Source organism: Rousettus aegyptiacus, unplaced genomic scaffold (genome assembly GCF_014176215.1).
Source record: "Rousettus aegyptiacus isolate mRouAeg1 unplaced genomic scaffold, mRouAeg1.p scaffold_m13_p_17, whole genome shotgun sequence".
NCBI classification, from domain to species: Eukaryota; Metazoa; Chordata; class Mammalia; order Chiroptera; family Pteropodidae; genus Rousettus; species Rousettus aegyptiacus.
Genome location: NW_023416292.1, coordinates 20,773,295 through 20,793,431, shown reverse-complemented (window position 1 = coordinate 20,793,431; position 20,137 = coordinate 20,773,295). Strand labels below are relative to the sequence as shown.

Sequence of the window (20,137 nt, the reverse complement as noted above, 5' to 3'; positions counted from 1 at the left end):
AGGATCTTTACAGAAGGTTAATGCAAAACGGAGGGAATCACATCGTTTAGTATATACTGCTTGTCCTCAGGGGCCAGGCCGCCCAGCGGAGTTCTGGTTTCCCACAAGTCTATAGCTTTTCTCTGTCTCCTCTGCCTTCCTTCCTTTTCCTTTTGCTGTGCAGTGTGGGGAATCTTTTGCAGCAGCCCTCATCGTAATGTAGAGTCCGAGATGCCTTCGAGAAAGGAAAATGTCACCACAGAAAAACCATTCCGATAGCATGTGCGAATGCTTATGGAAGCTCTATTGGCTATGGCACAAGGAGGCATCTGCAGCTAGTCTTTACGCAGGGCCCGAGTCTCTTCTAGGAAGGCAGCCTGTGACAGGGAATGAGTATCCGCCCGGGTCCTCACAGCCCGTGGAGAGAAAGGGTTTCCCGCAGCTTGTTCTCAAAGCACACTGTGTGCTCTTTCTGACTTATTCAAATACACTTATTTTGAGTGTCGAATAATGAACAAGACACTCCAGGGATGTGTCTCAATCTCTACAGTTAAGGAGGGTAGAATTTCATTGGAGAGAAACATACATATGATAATGTTTAGAATAACAAACCAGACATTTTTTAAAAAAGCAAACTGTATTTAAGTACAAAATCGTATGTCGCAGACTAACCTTACAGCAGGGGGCCAGGAAAGGGAGAATGCCATTGGCGGGCCTGGCTAAGGGCTGGTTATGAAGGAAGTGGCGGGCGTGGGGGGGGGGGGTGCCCGGGGGATGCCGGGCGTGAACCTTTACGGGGAGATGGAGAGGCTGGGAGCAAGGACACAGAAGGGCCTCCGTTCGCAGCAGGCAGGGCTGCAGCGCGAATCGGACTTCCCGCCTTCGCCCTCGGAGCAGAACCCCATTCCTTGGCCGGTGTTGATCAGAAAGGATTGTTGCAATTCTCTGAACTTTCTGCAAGGGCGCGTCCCCACAGCGAACTGGAGGGCCAGGAGGCGAAAGGCGTCTGCGCCACCGCGGGGCCCGGGGCTGCACGCGTGTCCGAGTCTCACCGTGTTCAGAAGTCCGTGCCAGCAGGCACAGCACTGAACCGAAACTGGAAACGACAGCCAAGAAAGAGAGGAAACGGGGCGCGTGGGCACCTTGGGCGACCCTTTTCCCTGGGGTCCTGTTTCTGCGCAGCGGGGTGGACCTCAGCTGGGGGCCGGGGAGGGGGCGAAGGGCACAGGGGAGCGGAAGGAGCTGCCGGCACGGAGGGGTCTCTCCAGATGCGCTGAAAGGGACACACGCCATCCCAGAGGGGGGACGCCGCCGTAGGAAGCTTTTCTCATGGAGGGTCGGAAGGGTCCAGCGATGCTTTAGGATCCCGAGAATGTTCTTTCACGGAGGGTGGTTTAATAAGGATCATCCGTGCTGAATGAAAAGCAGGAGAATATAGGTTAACCAAAGGAAGTTAAAAGTTGCAAAAACGTAAGTGTTAGCAGGAAAGGTAAAGTTTACTAAAGGCGAGAAAGGCGTGGAGGAACGGTCTCCCGCGGATTGGGCAGTACGCAAGACGCCCCGAGGCGGAGGATGGGCGCAGAGAAAGAACCCTGACGCTGAACTCAGGCCTTCCGCGCTCACCACCCACACGTGGTGCCAAAATGTGCAGACGCCCAGTCGGTGGGTTCGGGCGCCTCGAACAAGCCGCCTGGTGTTGCTCAGGCTGCCGGTGCCCAGACGCACTTAGAAAAATGTCTGGACACAGGCTCTGTCTTCAGACCCCCTGAGTATGCATGACATTTTAGACAGAATTTGGATAGTGGGCAGTCAGGAAAGTAGCAGGCATGTCAGATGGGAAGAGAAATCAGAGAAATTCAAAACTCGTGGAAGAAAGCTATGACGCTGGTTCTAAAGGCCCGATTCTGGCGGGGTATGATTTAAGGAGATGGTGACAGATTTAGTTTCGTGAATTAAGTGATAATTTGTGTGTGTGTGTGTGTGTGTGTGTGTGTGTGTGTCTGAAACTGTGAAAGGGTGGGGAGGACCCAGTGCAGCATGTGTGAACAGCGCCTTTCGCAGGGAGAACCAGATTCTGAGACTGTTCTCATGATGAACTGCCAGGGTAAACCACAATTCAGCAGCTGCAAACGTGCTTGCCAATACAGAGATAAAAATGTTTCTGAAAACAGAATTTCACATAGACCATCCTCTGAGGTTGGCATCGTATCTTCCTGTGTATCTTGGGTGTAGCTTCTACCCAGGCAGAATTTAGACACCAGAAACCAAATGAGGTGACAAACAGAACCAGTTTGCAGAAGAATCAAAATAACCCAGCAAGAATTGAAACCACAAATGCCCTAGGAGTCCTTCATTCACCAACCCAAAGCTAATAGGATCGAGCGCAGCAGGGTGTGAGCATTAGCTCAAGGACTTAAAAAAAAAACCCTGATACGAGGTGTCAAATGTAATGGTGTCCATTTTACCTTTGGCTTGTTCTAGGAACACGCCCTGTTCTTCCACCCCACCCTTCCCCAGTGCCCTCACACGGTGGTTTCGGTGTGAAAAAAAAGAATCACATCACTGGAGGACGAAGGTGTCTGGGACTTACGGCTCTAACCTGGGCACCAAGAGTCCCGAGTTCTAGAAGCAGGAGAGTTAACAGTGTGGTCTTTGGATCGAGGTGGATCTAAACCTCAGCTCTGCCCTTTATTCAGCGACCTCAGCCAGCCTTTTATTTCTCTGTTCCTTTGTGTGATTTATATGTCCTCCCACAGGCTTGCAGGCGATATATACTAATTTAAGACCCGTAAAGCGCTCAGAACAGTGCAGCGCACAGCATGTTTGATAGAATTTATGATGATTCTGACTAACTCTGTCACTGGCTCAGGGCCTATAGCAAAGTTACTTAATTAGCTCGATGGCCAAGAGTTTGAACGCCATGTCTCCCAATCCTTTACAGACCCGAAGAATTTGATGAATGATTATTTTTTAAATTAGAAGTCACCTCGGTCAATAGGTGAGAGGTGTCCCAAGCAGCTGGGCAAAGAACTCTTTTTTGCTAGGTCCTTCTAGCACGTCTGGCAAAGCACTCGAGCCCTGTGCCGATGGGGCCGCCCCTCAGCATGCCGCTGCCCCCCCCCCCACACCATCCGCATCGCCCCCCTCCTCCGGACGGCCGTCCTCGCTTCTGTCCACACACCTACATCCCCTCCATCCTTCAGAGACCAGCCTGGGTTCCACCCGGGTTATCAGATTTTCTGTGCACACCAAACTCCTTCTGTACTGAAAGTCTTTTCTTCAACATGGACTCCATTGACCATCATCATGTTCTGTCTTATATTTTTCTGATATTTTTCATATATTTCAGTCTTAACTTCACAACTAGATCATCTCCCTCAGGTCAGGAACAAGGATTTACTCCTCTCCCTGTCTCAGTCATTAGCGTTGTCCCTACACAAAGGCGCTCAATAAACAGCTATTGACTGATTCATTGTAAAAATCAGCGACCATTAAACTTAATGTGGCAATAGCTTAATATGGAAATTAATGCTCACTCTTCCTGCCCGCGGTCTCTTCCTGTCCTGCCAGGACATCGATCTGCTTCCATCTAGTGGTAATTAAAACAGGTGGTTCCTGTGGCCAGAATACACGCTGGGCAGAGTGTGCCAGAAAGACTTTCACTCAGTGGGTGTGAGCATGAAGGAAGACTTGAGGCCTTGTGACCTTCCTGCCCCCAGAGACGGGGAAGGCAGCCCCGAGGAGGGTTTCGGACCCTACCCGCACTCGCAGATGGCAGGCAGGGCGGTCGGAGAGAAGGGCAGGACTTCTCCTGACCCCGTGACCCCAGCGAGGCACCCCCGATGCGCTCCTCTCCTTTCAGCCCAGCTTTAAAAAAGCGGCAGCGCATGTGTCCTGCCTCAGCTTTGTCGCCCATTCCTCAGCTCCTGGCTACGAGACTTCCGTGGTGACCTTAACACTGGCGACAGCCTCCTCACCGATGCCCTCGTGACATCCGGCGAAACAACCGGTTCTCCTGGCAGCCTCTGAGACGGTTTTCATTCCCTCCTTCCTGAACGTTCGCAACCCCACGCTCTCCCCACTCTCCTTCCAACTCCCTGGAAAGCTCCTCCCGTCCTCCTCCTCCTCCTCCTCAGCCGACTCATTCCATTCTGATGTCCCTGCGGCTGTGCCCCGTCCCCAACCCTCTTCCGCCCTCACAGTGCTCCCTTTCCCTGGACGGCCGGGCATGCCCCTGAGATGGCAGTTAGCCCCTGTACGCGGGAACCCCTGAGCCCACTTCTCCTGCCCCAAGGCAGCCCTGGTGCCAGACAGAATGAGTGGGCTATGGCCAAACCGCAGATACCTAGAGCTCAACATGTGCCGGACTGAACCACGAGCTCCGCCTCCAGACCCGCGCGATCCTTTTGAGTTCCCTTCTCAGTGAACAGTACTGTGTGGGACGGACGGTAGCCACCCATCAGCTCCTTGACCAGAACTGTGGAAACGTCTTTGACTCTTCTCTCTCCCTCAGCCTGCTATTAACCACGTTTGATCAACTCTGTCTTCTCTTATCTCATGAACTCATCCTCACTGCTATTTCTCTGAACAGGCACCATGAGCTTTAACGTAGAAACTAGAAACTTCCGATTCCTCCCAAACAGTTCTCTGCCTCCGAGCTCACGCGCTTCTCATGTTTGCATATTTTTGTGTAGCGTGATCCTCAGAGATCAGATGCAGGGATCCCGGAGATGTGAATTTCAGCGCAGCCCCCGGTGCTCGAACCCCTGGAGCGATGCCCCGGAGCCCTCAGGACAAGGCCGTGCTCTCTGCCGTGGCATCTGACTGCCTCTCCGGTCTCACCTCTGCTGCCTTCTGTCTCCCACTTTCTCTTTCGGCCTCTTGGCTCAGCCCACTGAACTATTAAGAATTTCTTAGTAACAATTTGTGGTTTGTAGGGTGGTTGTCTGAGCAAGCAACCGACTTCCTTGGGGACCATCTTGCTTCATTTTCAGCTTATTAAAAGCTGGGTGTCTAGGTGGGTACGTACGTAGCTGTCACCAGAGTCGCATCCTCATAGTTTGCTTACACTCCCCTTCCTGACACTGCAGAGCAAATCACCAAGGCCCTAGAACCGAGATGTGTTTTACCGTCTTCGTTTCTGCCAGATGGACCGTGCACTCCACACGTCAGCATCTCTTCTCAGGACGTGCTCCTCCACGTGAAGACATCTGCGGTTTAAGTCCAAACTAAAAAAGTGCCTTTTTAGGGAAGCTACAGATAGAGCTTGTGCGCCTCGCTTTGCCCAGAGTCCTGAGGGTCAGTGCTTATCAGGAGTCGTCTACCTGCTTGTGCTGGGCATCAAGGGCGTGCGTGCTGGAGTTGTGCCTTCTGAGAGCCTGGGGTTCATCGGCTTCTCAGTACGTGCCTACTGAATTGGATGTGTCCTGAGTACTGTATTCAGTATTGCTCTCAATGTCAGCCAGAACAAGAAAAAAATGTGTACCACAATACTTCCAACCCTCAAAACAAACAAACAAACAAACCAGGAACAATCAGAAAAAGTTCCCTTTACATAACTGTCCTTTCCTCAGAGGACATTGCTTGTTCGTTCATCCACTCATTCATCCATCTCCACTAACACACACACACAAACAGCTTTTAAGGGAGACTAGTGGATTGATCACTTTATCTGGAAAGCTCAGATGAATGAGACCCGACGTAAATAACTACTAAGGAGTTAGTTTAACAGGAAGTATCTTAAGGAAGGTAGAGGAGAGATCAACAGATGCGAAAACTCCTCACTGATAAAACTTACCTTTTCCGAGACTTTTTGCCTAAAAATAGAAGAAATAGAAAAATGAATTAGCATAAGTAGACAATTTCAATTATTTTAAGTAAGAGTAAAAGGAGAGTTCCATCCTCAAAACTGGCCTTTGAGGAGTATTATGCATTTGTTAGGTGGACCCCATCTGTGTCTCGGGGGCTTGAGGCATTGGGTGACTGTTCTCATTCACAGTGGTAAAGACCCTGACGGGAGAGACCCGTCGGTGCAGGGGCTTCTCCGAGTTCCATTCCATCCTCTGTGCCGCTCGTAGAGACAGACGCGCAGCCCGAAACACCTGGCGCTCAGACCCAGTCTCCCCGCTCACGTGCTCCTCCCTTCCCGAGCTGCCGTCTCATCCTCCCCGCAGACTCTCCCCAGGGAGACTTAACTGTTAATCCTCTAAGAATACGTGCCCGTCCTTCTCAGGTCGTCTTCTCTGTGAGAACTCACAGAGGTTTCACTCAGGTCTCAGTGGCAGGAATTACACATCTTCCCTGAGGGACTGGTGTGTTTTTACCTTAGAAACACAGTGACTGTCATAGCTGGTTATGCTTTCTTCTTTTGACTGGTTGCAAGGAAACTCTGAGCCAGAACTGAGACCCTCTTTCATAGGACTTTGTGACACACACTTTTGCGTTCTAACTTCACCCTGGCTCCAGCCTATTTTTGTACCCTTAGTTTTGGTCTTCTTTTTCTTTTTAACTCATTTTAACTTACTGTGTTGAATGCATTTTGACATTTAGCTTACATTCTTTCTGAAAAAAGCCGAGTATAAATAAATAGTTGTGGGGCTCCGAGGGAAATAAAAGCAAAAAGAGTTTTTTGAGGGGGAAAAAGTCACTAGGAAACAATATATTTCAGTGGCTATAAACTAGAATTCTAGAATCATCCAATCTGGTGTAAATCCTTGGCGGCATGTCTTTGAATATCTACTTATCCTCCCTAAGCCACAATTTTGTCATCTATGAAAGAGGCATGAAATTATATTTTCCTCAATGAGTTGGCAAAAAAAAAAAAAATGTATTAGAAATATTTAATCAAGAGCTCAGAGCTTAGGCAGTGTTCAATTACTATGTTATTATATACCTTTAAAATATTAGAAATTACAATTGTAAATGTTTCTTCCCAAATTCAGCCTACTGATGACATGGACCAAATATACTTGAACAGAGAGAATTCAATCTGAATTAATTTCAGATTCTGTTTATCCTCATGTATATTTTTTTCAGTAACGATGAAACACGTACCAGTACATGAGCGAGAATCTGTTCCTACCGAGAGAGTTGGCCTTTGTAGAAAGGGGAACTAAGGCGCACGTGTTCAGTTTCGTGCCCTTTTCTAACCCTGCATCGGTTTGGGGGAAAAGGTCTGCCAACCGAGGAGGAAAGTCGAGCCTCATTAACCTGCAGACCAGTGGCTTTGGCGGGGAGGACACGTCCAGACAGAGTCTGACCTCTGACTCTCGCCCCTGCTGATTCAGGGTTTCAGAGGTTTGGCCTAAAACCTCATCGCCTCAGTTTCCTCGTTCACCAAACAGGGCCAATGACAATGACCGACCGAGAGCGATGATGCTAGAGGGAAAGCGTTTCTAGACAGGCCTGCGCCCAGGGGCGCGTGCTTCCGGAGCCTTCCGCTCGCCTTCCTCTGCGGGAAGGCGCTAGCGTGTGGCTGGCAAGGCAGCGCGCACCGGGCCGGAAGATGCGGCTGAGCGCGGGGCAGGGTCAAGGTTCTGGTCGTTGCCTTGGCTGTGACATTCTAGACAGTCGCCCGTTTCTTCTCCCAGCTTTGTGAACCCCAAAAGCCTATAAAAATTCTCAGAGCCCACGAGTAAGTGCATGAGCTACTCATTCGGTTAGAAAAGGGTTTAGCCTAGGAACCTACCCATCATCTCTAGCATTGTGTCGCTAGGAAAAATATTCTTCGTGCTTCAACTAACTTAACAGCTAAAAGTTTTGGAAGACAAAGTCACTTGAAAATTGGAGACAGCAGGAGAGGTTTCACAAAGGGAGACAGCTTAAACATTATGTTAAAGATATCCTGACTTTCCTATGAGGCCGGTGATCGCCGGGGCTGCTGTTCTCTTGGCTGACGAAACCGTGACTAGCCCAGCTGCCCGTTATCTGTTTCCTGTTTGCCCCACACTGATCCCCCCCGCAGGGGCATGCAGTTTTCAAGTTATCAGTTTGAGATCTCATACCGAAATGACTCCAAGGTGAAAAATTTAAAAACAACCCCACTGCTGTTCTCACCCCTGCCTGTAAAGCAGCCTCGCCCAGCTCGCCCCCACCAGATGCGCATGACTTCAATTCTGATCCTTTCATCTACTAACATTTATCGAAGGATTTTGGAATTTGGGAATAAATATCCTCACAGCCCCTAAGTCCTTCCGGCTCTTTTAGGTAACTCATTGCCCTCTCACCCAGAGGGCAGTGTGTGATTGCCCACCCTGCCCTCTGCTCCCTCCATCTGCCACCAGCGTCCAAGCAGGAGGGAAGGAAGGACGGTTGGGGTCAGGCTTAGAAGCCTCAACGGAAACAATAATCAGGAATGGGAGAAAAGTCTCGTTCTGTGGCGTCAGCGCCACACACACGTGCTCAGTGTGGTCCTGGAAGATGACGAGACCCAATCTTAGCAGCATTTCTGACAGCAGGAGCAGAGACATTGTCACGGCTCAGTGCTCCCAAGTCACAGTAAATGAAGCTCTTGCATGTGGACAGGCCCCCGCCATTGCCTTTCAGGGCTGGATAAAAAACTAATCTTGTTCCCTTACCCTTAGATTTGGAGTGAAAGACCAGATCACAGTGGAAGACCATTCGGGATTGGCAGATAATGTTACTGCAGTTGCCAGCGAGGCCTTCACATTATACTCGTTGAACAGAATACATGCCAATTAATTTGATGGAAGTGAAATTAAAATGGCAATCAACTGACCCCATAGAAAAGCAATAGTTGGTTAGCAGTCGGTTAGCAGCTGTTTTGAGGTCATCAGTGGCTCATCAACTCGAAGCAGGGATTTACCGAAAGCTGCCTGATGTGCATGAATTACATAGTCTTGAGTGTTTCTGCCAGGTGGGTTTGGCCAAATGTAGCAGCACACGCCCAGGGCCCGCCTCAGACCGCGGGCCTGTAACCAGCAGGCTGCTTGCACTTTAGGACTTGAACGCCCTCGGGGGTCAGGGGTGCTGTTGCTCTTCCCTGGCGTTTCGCTGTGCTCCAGGCAGCAGCTGTGGGCTCCCCGAGGGGGCCCTCCTCACTCTCCTCTGTGTTCCGGGGCGGAGGGGAAGCATCAGTGTGTACTGCTTTTGGTTGGGGCTGTGACCCTGAGGAACAGACACTGGGAAGAAGACTTGGGGACTTCTCCCAGGGACAGTGCAGCTCGCCACGTCAGGAGCCAGAGCAGGCGTGCGACTCTCCCTGGGGTCAGGGATTGGGGAAAGCCTGACTGGACGGCGGAGGCACCGCGCAGTAGAATCATAGCGCTGAAATCAAAGGCACAGAGGCTCGTAGAGGGCAGGTTATGCATCTTTTTCCAGAATTAAATAAGAGCAAAGAACCGTCAGAGTATCTCATTTGTCTGTATCACCCTAGCGGGGTGCCTCGAAGATAGGGAGCTTCATTTTAAAGTTTGTCGGATTAAAAACAAAAATCAGCAAACTTGTAATGCAAGTGTGTACTGGGCTGCTTCCCACGTCTCCAGGGACTGGTATCCTGCTTTGGTCGAAGCTGTCATACCTAGTTTCCTGTGGGTTTCTACGTTTTTTTTTTTTTTCTCTTTAAAGTTGTGTTATTATCATGAAGATAAACTGAAGATAAACTCACATACCTTTCTTTAATCGCCTTGCCAGCCAAATGATAAATGCCAACCCCAAAAACGCAGTAACCATGACGGCCAGTGGAATGAAGAGGGGGTTGTAGTCACCGTCCTTGATCATTGAGAAGCTCCTGTCCACCTCTGCAAGAGAAACCGGGAGGGCTCCGGCGTGAGGCTGCGGCGCTGCTTCCTCAGTGCCATCTCGTGACCTTAGACTTTTTCCCTCCTGGCGCTGCCCAGGAATCGCCTATGTGATGCCGTCTGACGACGAGGGGGCGGCACGGGGGGCCCGTGATGAGCCCGCAGCACAGGCAAAGACGGGACAGCGGTCCCAGCCCGACACCCGAGGAATCTCAGTCCCGAGACCTGTGACTCAGTTATCTCTTTCCCACCCTCCCCTCCATCTTTACAGTCTTCAGTGTACCGGGGCAAACTGACTCACTCCGACATATTGGACTGAGGCTCGTCCAGCTTCCAGATGATCCACAAGCAGTTTCCTTCTCCCCCATTAACTCGGTTCCTTCCGAGCAGCTGAAGGTGCACTTGGAGGAAAAGCTGAAGTTGGCCAGGGGGTGACTACAGTCCATGGTCCCCAACTCGGGTGCTGTCAGCGGCTCACAGTGAATCACTTCAACGGAAAGAAAAACCAGTTACTTCTGAGTACAGGACCTCCCTGGCAGGGGTTTGGCCAAGGCTGCCTGACTTAACTGTGGAACCATCCGCGGGACTCTAGAAGTTTCTAATCTAGAAATTGCTTCCGACGATGCTTCCAGACTCTTTTTTTTTTTTTTTTTTTTTTTTTTTTGAGAACGATAGAGGTGGTGGTCAGGGGGCAGTCAGGAGAGCAGTGACGGCCTTTGCGGGGTGGGCACGGGGAGCCGCCCCAGCCCTGCCCACGCTCGGGCTCTGCTGGGGCTGCCCTCCCGCACGGCCTCCGCCTCGAGACCTCTCGTGGAATCCCATCAGCGAGTGTAGAGCATGCATGCCCTTTCACCTGCTCTCAAGTCTGCCCGAGCAGCTTCGGAAAACACCCCAGTTCTCTGGAGCAAGTTCCTCAACTTTTGTACAAGTCAGCAGGTTGGTCAGCTTAGTGCTATGATTTCAATAAATGGCTTTGACAGTTCTTTTGAGAATTAAACCGCTCAAACTAGTGAGTCAGAAGCATAAATATAAAAAACGTAACCAAAACTTTGCGGGTTCAAACACCAGCAGTTTTCTCCAGGACAGGGACAATCTTCTTGACCATTCAGAAGGAAAAGTCCACCATACTTTAAAGGAAAAAGAGGTCAAGAGATTGCCTTTTTGTTTTTCACAGTAGTTGTTATTCTCCTGAGAGTTCGTGGAAGAAAGTAAAAATGGTTTCAAGAATAAACAAATAAAACAATAAAAAAAGACCTCTATCCTCCGAGAAGGAAATTGGTTGGTGTTAAGTAGGACACCACATAAGTGTTGTTGAGACGAGAGATCAACCAAAATTAAACTGAGGTTCAGCGAGACTGATTATTTATACCATGACAATGAGAAGAAAAAATACAGCGTAACCACACCAGTGCTGAAGACGACGTGCGTACTGTGAAACGTCTTCAGAGGTATTGGGCTGTTATTCTTTGTTTGTGGTTTTTCTTTTTAATTTTAGTAACAATAACCCCTCTGAAAACCATCACAGTATAATCTAAGGGTAAATGCTTCTCCAAAAGAGGATGCAGACTTCTTACCAAGACTCTACTATATTTTCTGAGTGTGTCAACCCAGGCCTGCAGTGACAAAGCTAGTTGGAACAGTCACTCACCTTGACAGGTTGGTTCAGGTGATGACCAGGTTCCAAATGGTCCACAAGTGGTCTCCTCGCTCCCAATCATGTCTGTTGCCTCAGAGCAATTGAAGGCACACCGTGAGCTGTAGCTGAAGTTTCCCAAGGGGTGGGTACAGACCATGGTACCCAGCGTGGGGGCCTCCACAGGCTCACACTGAGTCACTTTAATAAGAAGAGAAACAGCGCTGGGTAGTGTTAAGAGGACCGGGTTTGAATCCTAGCTCTGCCACTTGATAACCAAGTGTTTTTAAGCAAAATGACTTAACCCCTCCAGCTTTAGTTTCGTCATCTATAAAAGAAGAGTATGATGATTCTATTAAATTTCTAGTCATGTGGGAATTAAATGATTCAATGCAAGTCAAGGACTTGGAATAGAGCCTGGCTCATATGTAGTCTTAATTAAAATCTAGTCAGTCTTCTTGTTGTCTTTGGCATTATGTAGGGAGAGAATTCTTAAACATAGATGGGTTTAAGTGGGAATGACCAGCCCAGTTTGGAAATTATGGTCAAATAGTAGCCCCTGAATACATCAGAGTGTTGGGAGAAGGGGGTTTGGATAAAGAGCGGGCGTTCACAATCAGTCTTCTTTCCAAGAGGAGGAGATCAAAGCTTTGAGAAGCATCTCGGCCTCGCTTCTGTCCTCATCTCTAGCTCGGTTCCACAACTTCATTTCTTTTCAACCTTCTCCAGCAACTGTCTCAGTTTCCCTGCTCTGATTGGTTGTGTAGTGGGTCCAATTAAGATCTGAAAATCGGTCTTTGCATTTTAGACCCTGCCATGCCGTTTGGGCAAACCCTGCAACTCTCGTGTCTATTTCTTATCTAATTTCAGGAATTGTTGTGATCTTGCTTTTGAGATTTCAATAAAAAATGGATCCAAGGAATTAGAGGAATTTTAATATTTTCCATATACAGTCCAAGTCCAAATTAAAGTAAATTACATTGTCCAATTCAATTCATGCCCGCAAGCAAGTGCTTAATACATTCCAGGCATAATCTCAATCTTACAGATGCAATGGAATAAGATACTCACTGGTCTAAAGTTTCTATGAGTCTTCCAGGGGATACAGATGAGTCAATAGATGACTTTATCAAATGTGGTATAAATGTGAAAGATATACGTGAAGTAACTGGGACAGAAAATAGGGGCGCTAAGCCTGTCTTGAAAGAAATGGTCCCTGAACTATGTCTTAAAGATAAACAGGTGTATTGGCCAAGCGCAGAGTGAGAGAGAAAAGCACAAGTGAGTGAGTCATTGAGATGCGCGGCGCGTGTGGTCAGTGTGGAGGACTGTGAGCCTTTTGATGTTACTGGAAGACAGAGGAAGCAGGGGATGAGGTCGGGGAGAAAGGCAGGAGCTGAGACAAAATGCTCCTGTCTTTTTTCATTGACTTAATGAGTGCCTCGTGTATGACAGCATCGCTCTAGGCCTTAAGGAGTTTATTTAGCCTGTATCCTGTAGGACAGCGCTAGGTAGACATTAAAGGGTGGATGGTCACATGTGTGTGATTTTATTTGATTGTTTTTCATTGATCAGCCTGCCTACCCTCTGAATAATGTGTTTGATGGGTGCTAACTTAAAGTTGTGGGACTCAGCTGAGAAATGAGTGTTAATGAGGGCTATGGCTGTAGCGTTGACAGGTAGGCACCGAGAAATACCAAGTTACGAAAATGAGTAGTGCGTTACTTTGCATAAATGTAGGAGGAAGTGAGAGAGTTTCGCAGCAGAACACCAGTGTAAATGGTAGCACACACAGAGATAAGGAGTGCACAAAGGAGAGCTGTCTGGGGACGATGCTGTTACAGTCACGTGGCGTACCGAAGGCTATGTTCAGCATACTTGGAGTTCGGGGCTAAGAACATTCGGTAGCCCAAAGCTCATATAGATTTGAGAGTCTGCAAAGTTGGTCAGTTTCGCCAAAGGGAGCATCTAGAGTAAATAAAGCGATGGACAAAAGATAGAAGAGAAATAACAATAGTGTACGGGCTTGGAGTAGTGCCCGCAAAGAAATGATCACAGGCAGAGAGAAAACCAGGAGAGAGTGACAGCCCAGACAAATAAGATGAAAATGTCTAAAAAGGAGTGAAACGGACATGCCAGTGACGTAAGCATTAAAAACCAGGGTCGGGTAGTGGAGCGAGGGTAAGTACTGGGTGCGAGTCCTGGTCAGGAATCCAGTGGGATGACGTGGACCTCTCCCGTTAGTTGACATTGAAATTGATTTTGGCTTTAATTCTTTATCTTTTCTTTACAAACATCACTATTTTTTTCCTCTTTAAAATTTTCTTTTTAATGCACCAGATACTTCAAACATAGTTTTGAAACTCAACCAATATCGGTCAAAAGATTTGACATATCTTTCTTTCTTTCTTTCAGTAGTGAGTTGACTGGGTCAAAGACTCCTTGTCTTTGAATCTGTATATTCTTTCCTTCCTGTTTCTACCACCATGGCTCTGCGTGATTTCAACACACTTCTAATGATTTTCTCCATCTTCTCTCCCTTTGCCCTGCAATCCATCCTCTCTTACTGCTTCTAGGATAATTGCCTTAAATGCAGGTGTTGAGGTATCAGTGGTCTCCCATTGTTAAATAAAGACCAGATTCTTTCATTAGGCAATTTCCAGTCTCCACAAGCTTATGCCAGCTCATCTCGCTTCCCACCAAACTAAACTATGAGCATATATAACTTTCGCTAGTTGATTGTGATCCCCTTAGAGGCAGAATCTGTACTATATTTGCCTTTATATCTCCTGAAATACCCAGCCCAAATAAACGTGTTGGATTTATTATTACATGTCTCTGACACATACTGCATATCGTTATGTGAACTTTTCTTTCTGGCCTTGCCCCATTATGACTATGAGGGTTACATAAACAGGCAAGATTACCTTTTGGGTAACTTGCCCTCCTTACAGTAAATGTTTCAGTTCATTTCAGGCCTTAGAGTTCCAATGAATCCAATAATCTCACTAGATTATGAGTTTCATGAGAGCAGGAGTCTACCATGCCTGATTCATTATCGTAATCATTACAGCTATGTTCTTTGTGGCACTCAGAAAGACTTGTTGAGAAGTGAAATGAAACTTCATGCTGACTTATGAAATGTTTACGGAAAGGTAACGCCGTTGTGCAAGCATACCCTTCTGATCAAAACTTCTCATTTCTCAGAATGGCTGGCATTTTGTCCCAACTAACTTCCATAAACTGCCGTTGCCCCCATAACTACTCAGAAAGAAACAAAGAAAAGAAGCTTACGGAACTGACACCGGGACCCGTAGTACCCCACGTCACAGTTGCAGGTGTGATTATTGATGGTTTCCACGCACTCTCCGTGGCCGCTGCATGACCAGGGCTGACAGGAAGCTTTCAGGAGATCAGAAAGGAATCATTTTGATGAGATTACTTTTTAGTATTCATAGTCATTTCTTTCGATATAGATAAATTTTTCGCTGAGACTATTTTAATAAACATTCGTAGCATTTTTGCATAAAAACCATAGGCTGAATATTTTATTGATGTACTCTACTGGCCATATAGCCATCGACATTTGTTTTTCGAATGAATTTGCCAAAGCTGAGACTCTATAAAATTTGGGGTGAACTTAGTGACATACAGTAAAACTCTCGGAATGACTTTGTTTTTAATATAATAAGCAGGTTAAACGATGACCCGACCCAATCATTTCTGCAGTAGGCTTGGCAGTCTCTTTCTGTATAGCAAGAACTATAGAAAAAGTAAAAAGTCCCAATATGATCAATTAGTAGGGAGTTCAATTTACAAGGGCGTAGACTGACTGTGTTTCACTATTAAAATATGACTGGGAGAAATCCCGGCTGGTTCGGAGCCATCGTAACGGTCTTTACTACAGATCATGAAACCCTGCACTATTCCATTCTGTAGAATCACACGATGAGACGCGGAAGGCCACACGGCGCCAGGCGACACCAGGCCGCCTCCTTCGCGGTGAGCAGGCCGAGGCGGCGCGAGCCTCAGTCCCCGGCGGGGCCCATCTCGCTGCTTCCACTCCTCCGCCTCACAGCCAGGGACGCGACTGCCCCGGCCTTGCCGCCGCCTCCCGCCTGGCCTTGCCGTCTCTGCGGGCGCCGGCGCAGGGGCCCGGCGCCTCCCTACCTGTGTAGCAGAGGGCCACCTTCGGCTTGTGGCAGGCGTCGTCGTTCCACTTCCCAGCGTCTCTGGCCCTCTTGATGTAGATCTCCACGCAGTCCTCTTTCGTCTTCCTGTTGTTGGGTTCCCCGTCTCCCCAGTTCTCTGCCTCCTTGGTGAGAGACTTGTTGGTGCCCACCCACGTCCACACCCCTCTCACCTTCCGGATCCCTATCCAGTAGTAAGTACTGCTATAGGGAAGCGTCTGGTTCAGGTACTCGATCTCCCCCTTGTTTTGTATGGCAACTAAGTCTGTGTAGTTTTGTTGGCAGAACCGTCTAGCATTTAGCCAGTTCATGGGTTTTTCAGAGTGATGGTAAGTCCAGCAGTCGGTTCCATGATACACAGAGAAATCTGAAAGACAGCGTGAATCAGATAGTCTCACAGTTACGACAGTTACGGCTGAAAAAAACCGCGGGCGAATCCAGGCCGGGTCTGCCACTTAGGGACGAGGAGCCTGACACCTCAAGGGTAGAAGTTCCTCTCGGGATCACAGACTCGGTCATTCGCAGATTCAAAGTAGAAGCCACCCCTTCTAGTCCTGATCACTTTCACCATAATATAAAATGCTTTTGGACATAGCTCTATTTTTAAAAATTTGGTGGCTTTCTGGATTTACTTTCAAAAAATAGCAAGTAAAATTTAACCAACATATTTTAGAAATTTGTATTTCTTCATCTGAGCAGCTGTCAGCCATTTAAAATTAATCGGAGTATAATATCATATATCTCTAAGGTTTACTGGGATACTTTCCTGAGGACCAGCACTTCTGTTTCTAAGAGAGAAGTAAAATAAGGACAGGGATAATGACGCTTTTAAGCGGTGTTTTTCATATCGAAAAGAGAATGTTTTCCCATTGGGAGAAATGCTCCCGGGAGAGCCTTAGACGTCTGACTGCATAATAAAAAAGAGCAATCTGTGAAATCAGATGGTGTAGAAGTATGAAGTTGACGTAGGTCCTCTTCTGTATACAAGATACTCAGCTGATGGTGTTTAATCATCAAAGGGGTGCTTCGAATATGAGGGCTTTGAAGAAACCAAAACCAAAACATAATTACACAATGACCTCATAATAATACATGCCATTCTAAGCATCGTACAATCTACGTGAAACACTATTATACCATAAGGTAAAAGTTTTCACGGTGCTCAACAGTTACTGAGCTTTCACTGTGTATGGCAAATACCGTGGGGAAATACCAAAGAAACCTTTACAGCCTCCTAAGCCTTCTGAACAAGGAATAGCAGAATGCAAAGAAAGCATAATTAATTTGATCGAATTCAACATATCAGAAATGAACCAAGAACTGTGAAACAGATATGATTCATGAGTAAAGAAGATCATAAATAAATACATGAAACAGTTTCAAAGGAACCTTCTCCTGGAATTTCTAAGAGGGAGGAAACTGTTTTGCTTGCCGCTGTATCCTTAGTGCCTAAAATCGTGTTTGGCACATCGCAGGGACTCAGGAAACACGTGTTGAGTGAAAGGAGCGCCAGGGTCCCAGGCGGCATGAAGCAGACATGGTATAGGAATGTGCGAGGGGCAGAGAGAAGCAGTTTGCTTGGCCAGGGCTGAAAATCCTAGCTGGGGAGCAAGAAGACATTAGCCCACTTAGGAAGTGGGAAAGAAAGTTCAAAACAGTTGCTGAACAGCCTTCAAGAATCAGACGTAAAACTTGCCGCGTCAGCGGTGGAAGGATCACAGACCAGGCAAAGGGCCTGCCCTTGAAGAGCCAACACTCTAATCACAGGGATGACATCGTGTCTACTCGACTGCTGGCAAATGACAGAAAGCACAGGGCTCAATGTTTGGTACGGGCTGTAAGTTCCCTATCAGATATTTCGTAACTGACCTTATTCCTTCATAACTAAGACCTTTGTGGGTTTATCAGAATTTGGACCCTGCAGTAGAGGGTGTGGCAAGCTTAGGAGGTCTCTGGCGAAGTACTGAATGAGGGAGGAAGGAAAGAGATCTTCATCGAATGGGTAGACTTACAGCCGTCTACCTAATAATTTTCCCACTGACTATGCACACCCAGTGGATAGTTAGGAAAAATACACAAGTTTGTTTTTTTTTTTTTTTTTTAAAGGCCTGGCAATATACACATAGCAGAACATACCACAGCAGAGCACTGTCCACAACCACAACCTTAAGACTCCCTGAGCACGCTGGCGTTTCCATGGAAATATCTGCAAATAAAACACAAAGTTGCATTTAGATTTATACCCTTGAAGCACACATTTACAGCACCTTGAGCAGACACCTTCAACTTTCTTAAAGTTCAAAACAAAACACACATGCTTCCTAACTCTGGCCAAGGTTCTAGATTTCTCGGAAATGAATGACAGAATAGCATTAAATTTGCCTCAAAACCAAAGCATGTTTTTTAGCCTCAAGTTGCTGACCGTTACTGCTCTGACTTTTTTCTACATTTCAGGAATTTTTTGTACCTACTTTTCTGCTGAGTTGTTAGATGAAACTATCTGATACTTAGTATATATATTATTTTAAAGTGTTCATTGCTTCTTAATGAACTACTGATGTCTAGACTTAATGTTAAAATCTCTCACTTGATTATGATGGGCCGATGCTTCAAATACCTAAAAGAATTAGATAGCCAAACAGACACCAAAGGAAAGCAATTCATCTTTTTCAACTAAAAAGAAATACATTTTGAACTACTCAGATGACAATACCACAGATTTTCTGTGCCCCTTTAAACCCTATTGTCTGAAGTGTATCACTTCTCAGTACCCGTTGCGTTTAGTTGCAAAAGTGCTCATTTCAACAAGATAGTCCTTCGAGAACCTCACCAGACACAAGTCAAGGAGAAGTCAGCCCATCTGAGAGGGGAGATTCTAAGAACATTCAGCAATTTTCGTTCTTGGCTTTTGAAAACCCAGAAATGGAATTGGCTGCTTCTCGCCCTTTGCCCCCTGCCTCTGCAGCCCCGAGGAGAGGTCCTGCCGGAGCACCTGGAGTGTTTAGACGGAGTGCTCACCATGGCTGTGCTCGGGCCTCCCCCAGTCCTGCAGCTTCTCCTCCGATCGGCTCCTGGGGTCTCCGGGTCCTGGCCTGAGGCTCGGGGCGCTGTGCTGCCTGACTGCTGAGTGCTACCAGCGGGGTTTCTTTCATTTCTCCAACCCAGTCTCACATCCTCCTCCCACCCCACTTACCCCGCCTCCGCCTGCTCTTCTTCCCCCCCCCCCCACTTTCCTGGTGTGACCTCCGTCACCCGCCCTGAGAAGGAGCTGCTGACCAAGGCTGTCGTTGCGGGATTCGCCCTTTCCTCCTCTCTTCCTTCTCCTTTTCCATCCTTCCCTCCTCCTCTCCTTCCCTCCCTGCTCCTCGCCTCTCCTCCTTCCACCCATATCTCTGCCTCTCCCTCTCTCCATGTCTCTGTCTCTCTCTCTTTTATAAACACTAGGCTAACTCGTGGTAAAGGGCCCCTAATAATCGCACCACACAATCAAAACAGTATTTCGTTAAATTTACAATGTCTGTTAACGTCAGTAGAGCTAACCAGCAGACTTCATTAATTTCAGTTCCTTTTCCTCCCTCTTTCCTAGCTCACCCCCTAGTGGAGGTCCTTGTTAGTGACAATGGCTGAAGGGAACAAAGCAGCTCTAGTGTTTTGCCCTAAGTGGCTTGGGGGCCTACAAATCCCTTTGTATTTCTGGAGTGTGACATGTGGCTGCATTTGAACCCCTACGATGGAGGGCAATGGCAAGGAGGAGTCACTGACGTAATCAGATTTGCATTTTTAAAAAGATAATAACAAAAACAATAAGAGCTCTAGAACTCAATGCTCCGCATTTATTGTATTTATTACCTTGTTTAATCTTTATAAAGATTAAATATTAGTCCTTCCCAGTAGGCACTATTAATATCCTCATTTAAAAAAGTCTCGGAAAGGTTAAGGGAGTTGCCTTAGTCACATAGCTGGTAAGATATATCGTTGGGGTTTGGAACCTGAGCCTGTCAGTTCTGAAGCCTGATGACTCCCAAATTCGTATTTCCAGCTGCCCTCTGCCCTGGGAATGTTTCTAGTGCCCAGACAGATGCTGGTAGGATAGTAAAATGTAGCAGCCCTCATGGAGAACAGTTTGGTTGTTCCTCAAAAAATGAAATATGGACTTATCGTATGACCCAACAAAATTGCACTTCTAGGTATATGCTCGAGAGAACTGAAAACATAAGTCTCCTCAAAAACCTGTACATGAAAGTCCATGGCAGCGTCATTCATAATAGCCAGAATGCAGAAACAACCCAAATGTTCATCAACTGATGAATGGAAAAAGAAAATGTGACGTATCCATACAGTAGAGTATTACTCAGCCATAAAAAGTAATGAAGTACAGATACATGCTACAGACGAATTAACCTTGCAACACTATCCTAAGTGAAAGAAGCCAGACACAGAGGGCCACATGGTGTATGAGTCTATGTATACGAAACGTCCAGAATCGGCAAATCCATAGAGGCAAAAAGTAATTTGTGGTTACCAGGCGCCGGGGGAGAGGAGGTGCGGAATGACTGTTGATGGGCATGGGGTTTCCT

General features: G+C 47.3%; 1 protein-coding gene across 1 annotated transcript; it reads right to left on the bottom strand.

The window, feature by feature from the left end:
- Nucleotides 1-595: 595 nt before the first annotated feature.
- On the bottom strand, nt 596-18,713 carry SELL (selectin L). Its single transcript, XM_016148619.2, has 9 exons — nt 18,579-18,713; nt 17,697-17,766; nt 15,541-15,927; nt 14,665-14,772; nt 11,386-11,571; nt 10,039-10,224; nt 9,609-9,737; nt 5,777-5,795; nt 596-1,392 (listed from the first exon to the last, which is right to left on the bottom strand). The coding sequence occupies exons 1-9, from the start codon at nt 18,579-18,581 to the stop codon at nt 1,374-1,376; spliced, it is 1,107 nt and encodes a 368-aa protein (XP_016004105.2). The 5' UTR covers nt 18,582-18,713; the 3' UTR covers nt 596-1,373.
- Between the last annotated feature and the right edge of the window lie 1,424 nt (nt 18,714-20,137).

Coding starts and splice junctions, on each gene's coding strand:
- SELL (XM_016148619.2), bottom strand. Junction 11,572..14,664: donor CGGGTCCCGGTGTCAGTTCC/GTAAGCTTCTTT, acceptor TTCTTATTAAAG/TGACTCAGTGTGAGCCTGTG. Junction 10,225..11,385: donor ACCTGAACCAACCTGTCAAG/GTGAGTGACTGT, acceptor TTTCCGTTGAAG/TGATTCACTGTGAGCCGCTG.